Source organism: Mauremys mutica, chromosome 6 (genome assembly GCF_020497125.1).
Source record: "Mauremys mutica isolate MM-2020 ecotype Southern chromosome 6, ASM2049712v1, whole genome shotgun sequence".
In the NCBI taxonomy this organism is placed as follows: domain Eukaryota; kingdom Metazoa; phylum Chordata; order Testudines; family Geoemydidae; genus Mauremys; species Mauremys mutica.
This window is the reverse complement of record NC_059077.1, coordinates 88,256,587-88,268,679: the sequence shown is the minus strand read 5'-3', so window position 1 is coordinate 88,268,679 and position 12,093 is coordinate 88,256,587. Positions and strand designations below refer to the sequence as shown.

At 40.9% G+C, this 12,093-nt stretch overlaps 1 protein-coding gene and 1 long non-coding RNA gene across 2 annotated transcripts in view; one reads left to right on the top strand and one right to left on the bottom strand.

Moving 5' to 3' along the window:
• LOC123373161 overlaps positions 1–12,093 on the bottom strand; it is a 76,379-nt gene that overhangs the window by 21,306 nt on the left and 42,980 nt on the right. The window lies entirely within an intron of this gene.
• SLC1A1 (solute carrier family 1 member 1) overlaps positions 1–12,093 on the top strand; it is a 70,651-nt gene that overhangs the window by 32,993 nt on the left and 25,565 nt on the right. The window contains exon 3 of the mRNA XM_045021997.1: positions 11,384–11,476. Within this exon, the coding sequence (XP_044877932.1) occupies positions 11,384–11,476 (93 nt within the window). The remainder of the gene's footprint in view (positions 1–11,383; positions 11,477–12,093) is intronic.

Below are 12,093 nucleotides of genomic sequence, written 5' to 3'. Positions count from 1 at the left end.
AGACCAGTTGGTTGGTTGGGGTTTTTTTTAAATGTTGAAAACTGGCCATTTTATGGCATACACAATCACATTCCACTTCAAGTCAACCTGCAAGATAGTGCAATTTACAGATATGGTACACTCTATTTGGTGAAAATATTTCAGGACACTTTATGCAATAACACAGCTGCATACTCCTGCCCAGTGACACTTTGTATAGCCATATCTTCTATACTTAGGGCTTGATACTCATTTACAGTAAAATCAAATACAATGCTTTTAAAAGTGTAGATTTCACCCACTTTTAGGAACACTGCCAGAATGGTGTGAATGGTGTGAAATAATTTCTCTAACTTCATGAATGCAGCCAGAATGAGCTCTCAAGCCAAAAGCATAACAATTAAACTACTAGTTGAATACGTCATTCTGCAGACTATTTGAATGAGCTCTTCAAAACTCAGTTTACAACCTTTTTTAAAAAAAAAATGTTCATCTACTCTGAGTTTGTGAAAGGAGACAGGATGATTTACTGTATAACTGCTGGAGCAAGAAAAACTGAATGCTCTGTAACGCTAATTGCAGATTCAGATGCGCTAATTAAAAAAAAAAACAACACTACCAGTTGTTAAGCCAACTACATGCAGGGAATCCTTTGCTCAGGCTGCTCCATCTCAGCTCATCCTGGCCATATCTAGATACTGCAGAGATCTTCTAATTGTGTGTGAGCTTGAATGGACTTTATGGTACAGTAGTTTAACACATCAGAAAGGAGACTGCAGTTGTAGAGCCAGTCACAGGGAGCACCAGTGGGGATGCATCAGCTCTGCAGCATACTCACCCATTTCCTTCTGACCCACTGGGGATGTTTTGTGGGGTTCTGTGAGGTTCAGATTCTGCATATGGGGAGGGGGACAAACTGGGGAGAAGGCTGATTTTGTTTAACAAGAATACTGTACAATGTGTAGTGTTATTACCACGCCAAACTTCAGCACCTGGAATAGCAAGACAATCGCTACTACAGTAAGAGCTATGCACTGTGACTTTGAATGATATGATCTTTGAAGTATACATATTATACAAAATCTGTTATGGTTCTTCTGCGAGTTCAAGGATTCCCCTAACCCCGTGCACTCTAGGGAATCTCTCAGACCCATAGTTTAAGGGCCAGTATACACTGCAGTCAGCAGCATTTCTGCTCCCCACTGCAGCAGGATGACAAAGTTATACTGCCAGACTGAGGGTTTGGACAGAAACAGTTTACTAGCTATCCCTCTGGGATACTGGGTGGGAGAAGCAAGGCAATGGACAGCTAATGAAGGAACGGTAGGGAGGAGCAGGCCAGTCATCTACCCCTGAAAATATGAGGTGAGTGTGTTCCCTTCCTCTCAAGGAGAGGGGGAGTCTGGGGCCTGTTACCAGAGGAGTATTCTAGAGTCAGCAGACTTCTCCCAGACCCGGGCATCTGAAGAAGTCAATGCTCAGGGCAGGGACAGCATGCAGAGACCCCATCCCCAGGGGCCGCAGGGACGTGTCGGCTGCTTCCAGGAGCGGTGTGGAGCAGCGGAGCGAAGATGGGCAGGAAGCCTGCCCTAGCCCCGCTGTGCTGGCCGCCGGGGGCCCCCGGGCCCTTTTAAATCGACCAGCCCTCTGGTCAGTTGCCCCCTTGCCCCACCTCCCATCAGCAGGCCTGAGGCCAGGGATTATTTGCTCCCACTGATGGTCATGAGGAGGGGAAGTGCCCAGGCCTGCTGATGAAAACATATTTGTTTTATTTGCAATGTAACATTTGATTCACCCATTCTTTATTGTCAGGCAGGTGAATACAACATTCGCCCCTACTTAGATACAGTGGTATTGCTCATTTCCTAAAATGGCTTTGAGTTCATCCTGCTCTACTCAGTCATAAAGGAGACCACATGCATGAAGACATGCAAGCTGAATGCACATGTCACTGGAGAGCTGAATTTAAGATCACAGACCTTTCAAGAAATTGCAGAATAGTGTAAAAGACCCTTCTCCATGTGAAAAGATATTTGCATCTATAGCCTGATGTAACATATGATGGCATGAATTACATGAAAACATGGTAGAAACAATACTTGCAGAGTCTAATATTAAATTTTCCAAATTTCACTGCAACTAACATCCATATATGTTTGTTACTACTAATTAGCATTAATGTCCTATGGAAGATGAATATAAACTTGAATTCTTTTATATAATAAAAAGAGGAGGAATATATGTAATAAGACTCCAACACTGGACATAGAACCCTGGATTTTCAGTTCCTAGAGATAAAAGAGTAACTCTCATAGCGGGTAGCAGTAGTAAGTGCTGATCCTTATTAGACTAGCCATTAGAGGACGATACAACACTCTTGCCCAGCAAGTTACAAATAGGCAGAATAACTTTCCTTAGATTTGATTATTTTATATTCTCATTAAATTCAGATTCAAATTTGGATAAAAGTGAGGAACAACCCCCGGATTTGAGTGTTTACAGGGCTTTTGTGTGTGGGTAGCTCCAGTGGTCACCCTTAAAAATTTAGTAATCTCTTTAGATAAATTTTCAAAACTGATTAATGATTTCAAGTGCCTCAATTTTAGGGTAACCTCTTGCGATGCCTTGAAGGACAGGGCCAGCCTGGGGGGTGATATGGGTGGTTGCCCTAGCCACCACCATCCAGGGGCACCAATGAATATCCGGGCACACTGCCTGGCTGCTCTGCCATTTTTTGTGTTTTGGCTCAGTTGCTCGGGGGTGCCAGAAACGAACTTAATTTCCTCCTTTGACAGGGTTACTGCCCTAAAGGATAGAGAGGAAGCAGTAGATGTGATATATCTTGATTTTTAGTAAGGGTTTTGACACAGTCCCACATGACATTCTCACAAGCAAACTAGGGAAATGTGGTCTAGATTAAATTACTTAGGTACACAGCTGGTTGAAAGACTGTACTCAAACAGTAGTTATCAATGGTTCACTGTCAAAATGGGAGGACATATCTAGAGGAGTCCCACAGGGATCAGTCATGGGTCCAGAACTATTCAATATTTTCATTAAAAGTGTGATCATGGAGTAAAGAGTATGCTTATAAAATTTGCAGATGACACCAAATTGGGAGGTGTTGCACACTTGACATATTGGAAAACTGGTCTGAAATCAAGATGAAATTCAGTAAGGATAAGTATAAAATACTACACTTAGGAAGGAAAAATCAAATGCTCAACTACAAAATGGGGAATAGCTGGATAGGTGGGAGTACTGCTGGAAAGGGTCTGGGGGTTATAGTGAATCACAATTTGAATATGAGTCAACAATGTGATACATTTGCAAAAATGACTAATATCATTTTAGGGTGTATTAACAGGAATGTCATATGTAAGAGACAGGAGGTAACTGTCCCACTGTACTGGGCCATGGTGAAGCCTCAGCTGGAGTGTTGTGTCCAATTCTGGGTGCCACACTTTAGAAAAGATGTGAACAAATTGGAGACAGACCAAAGGAGAGCAACAAAAATTATAAAAGGTTTAAAAAATCTGAACTATGAGGAAAGGTTAAAAAAAACTGGGTATGTTTAGTCTTGAGAAAAGAAGACTGAGGCGGGACTTGATAACCATCTTCAAATATGTTAAGGGCTGTTATAACAAGGACTGTAATCAATTGTTCTCTATGTCCACCAGCAGTAGGATAATAAGTAATGGGCATAATCTGCAGTAAAGGAGATTTAGGTTCCTTATTAGGAAAACTTTCCAACTGTAAGTATAGTTAAGCTCTGGAATAGGTTTCAAAGGGAGGCTGTGGTTTTTAAGAACAGGTTGGTCAAACACCTATCAGAGATGGCCTATGTTTACCTGGTCCTGCCTCAGTGCAGGGGGCTGGACTTGATGCATTCTCAAGGTCCCTTCCAACCCTATATTTCTATGATTCTATGCTCATACTAACAACACTACACTACACTACTGTTACTGCCTGCTGAAAAGCACTAACTGCATTTTGAGATGTCTTATGTATTTCCCCCATTCATGCTACTGTTGTGACAGCCTATAAATAAAATTTAAACATATGGTTCTGTTTACATAGGATGTCCATGGTGGCATTTCCAGAGCTTAGTATTGGGAGGTGGCAGCTGGAATGGCTAAAATAAATGAATAAAATAAAGCAGCAGCAAGCAGCAATTGTACTGGTGTGAGCTGAACACTGCACTAATGGTTCCCTGAGCTGCTGCAGAAATTTCTCATTTCAAGCAGTGAAGCAGATGCAATTTGGTGCAGTTTTAGACTGCATTTTATCCATGGATCAGCCTCTGAATTACTATGCAAATATGGATAATAGGGGCGTGAACAAAGGGGGACAAGCAGGGGTATGGGCCCTGGGGCCGCGACGGGGGCACAGAGCTCCTCCAGCCACGGGCCGTGGTGGGGGCACAGAGGTCCTATAGCCCTGGGGCCACGATGGGGAGAGTGAGTTCCTCCAGCCCCAGGGCCTCAGTGGGAGCTGACAGCTCCTCTGCCCCGGCCAGGGCACAGAACGTGCCTCTCCAAAAGCGGTCAAATTTAAATTCCTGTGCATGCTCCTGATAATAAACATGATGCAAACAGATGCAATAGCTCATTCTTCCTCTCAAGGGCCCTTGCTTCTGTTTAATATATTTTACAATGGCAAATTAGGTTCCAGAGAATGGGGGCGGGGGGAGGGAGCTGACCCCTATGATGCCCCAGTGGGCATGTTCCTAAATGTCAATTATTTCCCTGCAACAGTGTGATTTGGTTTCTCTACAGACCAAATACAAATACCATGCAGGATTTTGGGTGGCTGGTGGTTGTTGGCCAGGCAGTAAACACCATAATCTTTTCATTAAAGTAACAGAGGAAGTGGGATGGTCCTTTGATTAAGTCGTTTGTCTCAGCAGTCAATTCCACACAGAGCACAACCAGTTGCCGTCTGGCTGGGAACTGGCCAAGTAAGCAGTATGAAATCAGTCTCAGTATAGAGAGAGTTTAAGTATTGGTCATCAAATGTAGCACCACTGAAAAACACAGTTAAATAGTCTGCCTTTTGCTGATTCTACTTAATGGCCAATTTATTGTGTGGGCTATGTGGGATGGTGGAAGAAATGGATTCTGTCAGTTTCCACTAATCTTAAATTGACTTGTTTCAGTCTTGCTAAGAGAACTGATGAGAAATACTGCAGATATGCATTTGATGATGACTTTCACTATTTCTAGAGCAGGGTGGGCAAACATTTTGGCCTGAGGGCCGCATCTGGGTATGGAAATTGTATGGCAGGCCATGAATGCCTGGTGGGGAAGGGGGACTCAATGGGGTGTAACCTGGGGGGGCTCTAGAAAGGATGTTACCGAGCAGGGGCAGGGAGGACTCATGGGGTGTGGCACAGGGCACGGGCAGCTCTATAGGGACAGTACCAGGGACTCGTAGGGGCCCTGCCGGCAGTGACACCAAGGCAGCCGTACCAGGCACCGTCATGGGCGGAGGCACTCTAGCTGGGACGAGTGCGGCCCCTGGGCGGTTTCGAGGCTCTCAAGGGTGGGGCTGTTGGAGACCGTGAGGGGATTGGGGTGCTGCTGTGTGGGGAGGGGCTGCCACATAGGGGCGGGTTTCTGATCCTGGAAACAGCACAGTGAAGTCGTGCCTGCACACTGTGGCTCTGCGTGCCAGAAGATGAGGCATATCATGGGAATTATGAACTGGGGGCTGGGGAGCACTGGGTGGACAGAGCGGGGCAAGCCCCTGACCCCGCTCCCCAGTGGGAGCTCGAGGGATGGATAAAAACGTCTGATGGGCTGGAAGTGGCCCGTGGGCTGTAGTTTGCCCACCCCTGTTCTAGAGTCACAAAAAAAGTTGTAGGTTTCCGAGTGGTAGCCATGTTTGTCTGTATCAGCAAAAAGAACAGGAGTACTTGTGGCACCTTAGAGGTTAACAAATTTATTTGAGCATAAGCTTTCATGGGCTAAAACCCACTTCATCAGATGCATGTAGTGGAAAATACAGTAGGAAGATATATATACACAGAGGACATGAAAAAATGGGTGTTACCATACTAACTATAACAAGAGTAATCAGTTAAGGTGGGCTATTATCAGCAGGAGAAAAAAATCTTTTGTAGTGATAATCAGGATGGCCCATTTCCAACAGTTGACAAGAAGGTGTGAGTAACAGTAGGGGGAAAAATTAGCATGAGGAAATAGGTAGTAGCTCGATGTGAGACTTGGTCTTGGACTGGGACCACTACAAAAGAGGTTGCATTAACATGGACATCATCCGTAAGGGGCAATGGAAAAAGAAGTCTCAAGAATTTAAGCCCTTGCTCTCAAACAGAAAGCTCCTGAGACAGGTGAAAGGAATGAGAAACATGCCAGGACAGAGTTGCTCATCCACCGAAGAGATCTTAAATATCCGTAGTATATAGCTCCACCCGGTTTACTTCCAAATCTCTAGGGACTTTTGAATTAACTAAGTAGAGTTCTAATAAAGCAGAGTGATACAAATTTGGCATGGCAGTATAATGAATGAGTGGCAACGTTTAGGAAACAATAAGAAAGTTATAGAACTATTCAGAAGCCTAGAGGAAAGGAGAATAGGTAGAGCTCATTGGTGATTGGACAGGGTGAGCCTTGTGTAGTTAGTAGGGGCAAAGAGTTGTCTGTTACTGGAAGAAGAAAAGAGAGGAGTTCATGGAGCTAAAAAAAATGAGGGATTATTATTTTGAAACTTCTGAAAGAAAGTTGTCAAGCAGCAAGACAGAAAAGACTGGTGCCCATCTCAAAAAGTGTAAAAAAAACTGATCTCTTCTGATTCTTCAAGATCAAATGTACTATTGGATGAAACTTCGTCTATTGAAATGGAAGATCAAAACAGTAATGATCCTGCAAAATATACCAGCAATAAGATGTTAAAAGTTTTCAAGCAGCTCTTAAACATCAGCTTCATTCAGGAACAGTCTCGGATCCTCTTTGATACCAAAAGAATAGCAAAGATTACTCAAGATTACTCAGGATTATTCCATAAAGTAAAATGAAATGCAAAAACTTGATTTTGAGGAAACTGAAAGTTTCTTTTATAGTAACGCATCACATTCAATGTAGCACAAACGGAGCATCTGAAAGAAATGATTGATGCCCCAGCTTCTCAGTGACTCTCGGTGGCACTTTAAGGAACATTGTGTTTCTGCATTTGCCTTCAGCTTTGCACTGGGCAAGAGGAAGATTTTGATCAGAACACATCATTCATTTTATACAACAAGGGTTTTCAGAGAGCAGCAGTAATTTAACAAAAGAAAATCAAAAGAGGTTTTGGGGAGATTTAAGAGATTACAGGTGACTGTCGCTAGTCTCCAGTGTAAGTGGAAATTTGGCTTGATGTAATTAACAAAGAATTGGTATCACACAAATACAAAATTTTAAAAATGGGCCAGAGAAGCTATGAATCTTTTCTATTACTTAGCCAGCATCACTGATCCCAAATGCAAACGTCAAAGATTGAATCCTGAAAGGAAGAAACATGACAATTGTCAATGTTGCCACTTCTGGTATTTTTATCGCAAGTCTTGCCATATTTCGTGTTTTTCTTAAAGACCAAGCTCCTGAAGTCTTGTAATAATGTAAGAATCTCACTTTTTTAAAGTTAAGTCTCTAGCCCTCACAACTGAGGAGAAAAGCAAGAAAAAGTTACCTCCCCTAAAAGCTCAAAAACTAGAACGTAAATAGAAAAAGCTCAATTTTTTTTAATTTCAATCATTATTTTTGAACGATAATACTTATATACTATAACCTAAAATTATTTCCTTCTCTTCTAAAACTGAAGATCCATATTTCTGCACTAAATTTCTGTTTGCAGAGAACTTTGCGTTTTAGTCCATTATGTCAATATGGTGACAAATTGTGGAAGTAAAATCCCAGAAGATAGGACAATTGATTTCAGAATGTTGTTACATTTTAAGATGCCTGCATTCTGTTCCAGCACATTTGATACATAGATTTATAGATTACAAGGCCAGAAGGGACCATTGTGATAATCTAGTCTGATGTCCTGCTTAACACAGGCCATAGAACTTCCAGGAATTAATTCCTGTTTCAAGTCCAATAGCTGTGGTTGAACTAGAGCATGTCTTTAGGAAAACATCCAATCTTGATTTAGACTTCCAATAACTGAGAATCTACCACATTTTCCTCTATACAGTACATTTTCACTCTGTTCCAGTACACTTGGATGGTTTGGTCAAAACTTGATACCTATCAAGGTGCTAAAAAGTAAATAAAACCGGTAAAAAATTATGGTATCTAAGGGCAGATACAAAAGCATGGTAGGGCTATTATTGTATTCTCATATTTTACTTACAGAATTGCAAGCTTTATGTTTTTGATAATGTGTTTGCCACATTTGAGCAATAAATATGCTTATGAACTGAAACATGTAGTGTGTTTTCTGTGTTTCATTTTATAAAACCTCCAATACTCTTTTCAATTTTTTCCACTGGGATTTTTGAGTGATTTTTTTTTTTCAGAAAAAAGATTTTTGGGGGGAGCGGGGGGGAAAGAGGGAGAACAACACCCTTGTGCTATGCCAGTATGGTAAATTACTCAATCACTCCTTGCTAATGGGGGACTAATGCATTTGTGTGAGAATTGTTTTCTACTTTTTAAAAATAAAGTGTACACTGCGTTTTTCTATGTGAAACAAATCCCAGCAAAGGAAAAGTGCACATTTTTTAAATCAGCCTGATGTACCAGTATAGATCTCCATCTCTAGACACTGTCTGTGGGAGTTGTCATGAAATACTGCTTTGCTCTCGAGGTTGGTGGTGTAATCATAAAATCTGAAGAAAATCCATTTTTCTATAAGTACTTTTTTTAAAAGTATAGCTCTTCTCTAAAAAATGACTGCATGAGAATAGCATGTTTTTACTCAGAGCAGCTCACCATCACCTCAGTTTATGTTACTGGCAAATATATTTTTGGACTCTTTTTTTAGGTTTGGACTACTTTTTACTGCTATTAACGCAGCACACCTAGTACTGCAATGGGCGAGTAAGCTGAATTCTAGCATGGCTTGCTCATCAGCAACAGAATTGTTAAATGAGTTAAAAATGCAGGGCCATATTTTGCCTTAAGTTACGCCACTCTAACTCCATTGAACACAATGAGACTGCATAGGAACATCATTTTGGAGCCAATAGAATTGCTGTGACAGGAACTTATCTTAATTCTATAATCTTTATTATTAAATACATGAGGGAAATAACCTAGCTTGATTTTTCAGCTCTCAGGTTGAGTTAGCAAGGCTAGCAGATTGAAGAGAATCTTAAATCAGAGACTTGTTTTTAAGGAACCCCATCCCTTTTAGTGTTTATGGTAGGGTTTATATTTTATCACTACTGAAGCCACACTTGGAGGCCAGAACTGATATTAAGTGCAACAAGGTTTAATACAAAATACATAGTTTCCTTAACTTTATATTTCCTACCAAAATATGATTTGTATTTTAGCAAAAATCTATCCATTTCCTTTTTACAAAATGGTTTAAAATCTTGTAAGTGAATTTATCATTTGTGGGAGGTGTGGGATTGACAACCCGGGAAACCAAAATCCTTTTATTATACATGAAGCCAGTATAAAATTCATTATCACACATATCTCAAGAGCACTTATAACTATGATATCCAAGCATGGACAGTGGCTGTGCAAACTCCCCCACTCTACCCTATGTATTATACCAACTTCCTGACATGAAAAGTGAAAAATGATAGTCTGGTCTCCCTGCACATTTGCTTCTTTGATGGGATTGCTACCACAAAGATACAATCAGCACTAATTGTGGTGCTGTTTTTTCTGCTGATGACCTGAGAATTCTGGGAAATGGGCTTTGTCCATTTGCAATATATATATATATATATATATATATATAGGGCTTTTTACTGTGCCCAGAGTGTTTGTTTCATCGTACATATAGTCTTACTGTACATAACCTGGTTCTTCTCTGTTCTCTGTTAGGTCTTGTAATACCATGAAAGTCCAAGTAGTCAAATAGTTATGGGTCTATTACAGGAGTGGATGGGTGAGGTTCTGTAGTCTGCACTGTGCAGAAGGTCAGACTAGATGATCATGATGGTCCATTCTGACCTTAAAGTCTATGAGAAGAAAACAACATACTAAGAGAATCTCCATACTTTTTTTAAATTGTTGTTTATATATATTGTGGAAAATGATTGAATAGTACTATCAGGATATTATCTAAGCACCTGATGCTCAAGCTATTGTTATCATGTGCACAGAGTACATTTGCCACAATCCTTGCTTTGGATAGAGGTCCATATGTGAGATTTTTGTCTTTGAAAATATTTAAACTTACACCCACTCACTTTTCTGAGGTTAAACATCATGAGTAAGTCGTTTCTTTTCTAGTCTGAAGAGAAGCCAACCAACCTCTGAGAACCTGACTGCATATACTGATGAGTGCAAACATGAGGGGATCTCAGAGGTATAACAAATAGATAGTAGTGAGTCATTAACTAGCTGTGGTTATAGATTATTGAGTTTCAGAACCTGTTTTGGTGCTTGTTTTACAATTGTACCCTGGTTATTGAACTTAAGATATGTGGGCATGATTGTAAATCTTTGAAATAGTTAAATCTTCAGTGCAGAATTGCTTTGAACTTAAGAGAACCTCTCTCAAAAGCCTGGTATTTGATATATCATTGCCAGAGGTTAACATTTCTTAAAGGTGACTTCAAATACAAATTCCACATCAGAATTCCTGCTTGACTCCTGCACCATCAAAAACTGTTCTCTCTTACTGGCAGTGGCAGATCTAAGCACAGTGGTGGAAGCAGCTCTACTCACTCCTGCCCTTGTCAGAAGAATTTTAAGTTTTCACTTTTAAACAGAAAATAAGTTTTTTGCTTTTCTGGTTACAAAGAAAAACCTTCCATGGCAGAACCAATGCATTGTTTCTTGCCTGAGTATGTACCCAAGCAGACTGAAACAATAGCTCCGAGTGGCATGAACTGCCTTCATGCTTTTCAGTGGGTACTAATTCTGAAGCCAAGTGGCAACTTACAAATCTGAGATCTTTTAAAAGTGAATATCCCAACAGCTTGGGAAAAAATTCCATTATATCCAGATAGGGGTGATAAGTCACTTGCCTCAGCAAGTTAGCAAAACACTGAAGCTTTTTCCTGCAAGCTCCACACATGCGAACAGAATGTGGTGTCTCAAGCAAACACTGTAAGTCTGTTACAGAAAGTTTTCAGGGTATTATTAGTACTGGGTGCTTGCTAGTTGTTTAGGAAGATTTAGGATGATGAACTATCTCCTTCATAGAAATAAATCACTTTATATACACAACACGTTTAGTCTTTAAAATTGGTTCATTTCTTTTTTTTCTCCAGGTGTTGCTGCTTTGGACTCCAGCGTTTCTGGGAAGATTGGTTTGCGTGCCGTTGTATATTATTTCTGCACTACAGTCATAGCTGTAATTCTAGGTAATATCTGTAGCCTTTAGAAACCTTAAAATATTGTATAATTGGAAGTTTACAGCATCATGCAAATACTGGGTTTTCACTGCTAACATGGAGATTAGCACTTGAATCAATTCTCAGTGGTCCAACTTCTAAAGTCGGGTAAGATCTTTCTTAGGGGCCTGTGACAAACCTGTAATGAATATGGGGATTTCAAGAAAGAATCTAAAGGCCTGATCCCATACTTCTGAAATAAGTGGGAGTTTTGCTATGGATTTCAGTTCAGGGACTCTCTGCCCAGGTAAAGTTTAATTATCAGCATGGTGTAATTGACTGAAGAGTATTCTGCCTTTTTGCAGGCCAAACATAAAAACAGATAGAATCTTCTCAACCAGAGTCCAAAAAGCAAAGTTATAAATTGAGACTTGTTTCAGCCACAGTCCTAGAAGCACAAATACACAGTGTGACTCACCGCCCCGGAGAGAGAGAACCCCTGCTGCTGCTTCCCTGGTCAGCTCCTTCCCTCTCTCCATCTCACTGCCAGGTTCCACTCCTGCCTTCCTGCAGCACAGCCCTCTTGTAGTCCACTAATTCTATGCAGCAGCCCAGTCCAGCCACCTTGCAATTCCCTGCACTCAGGG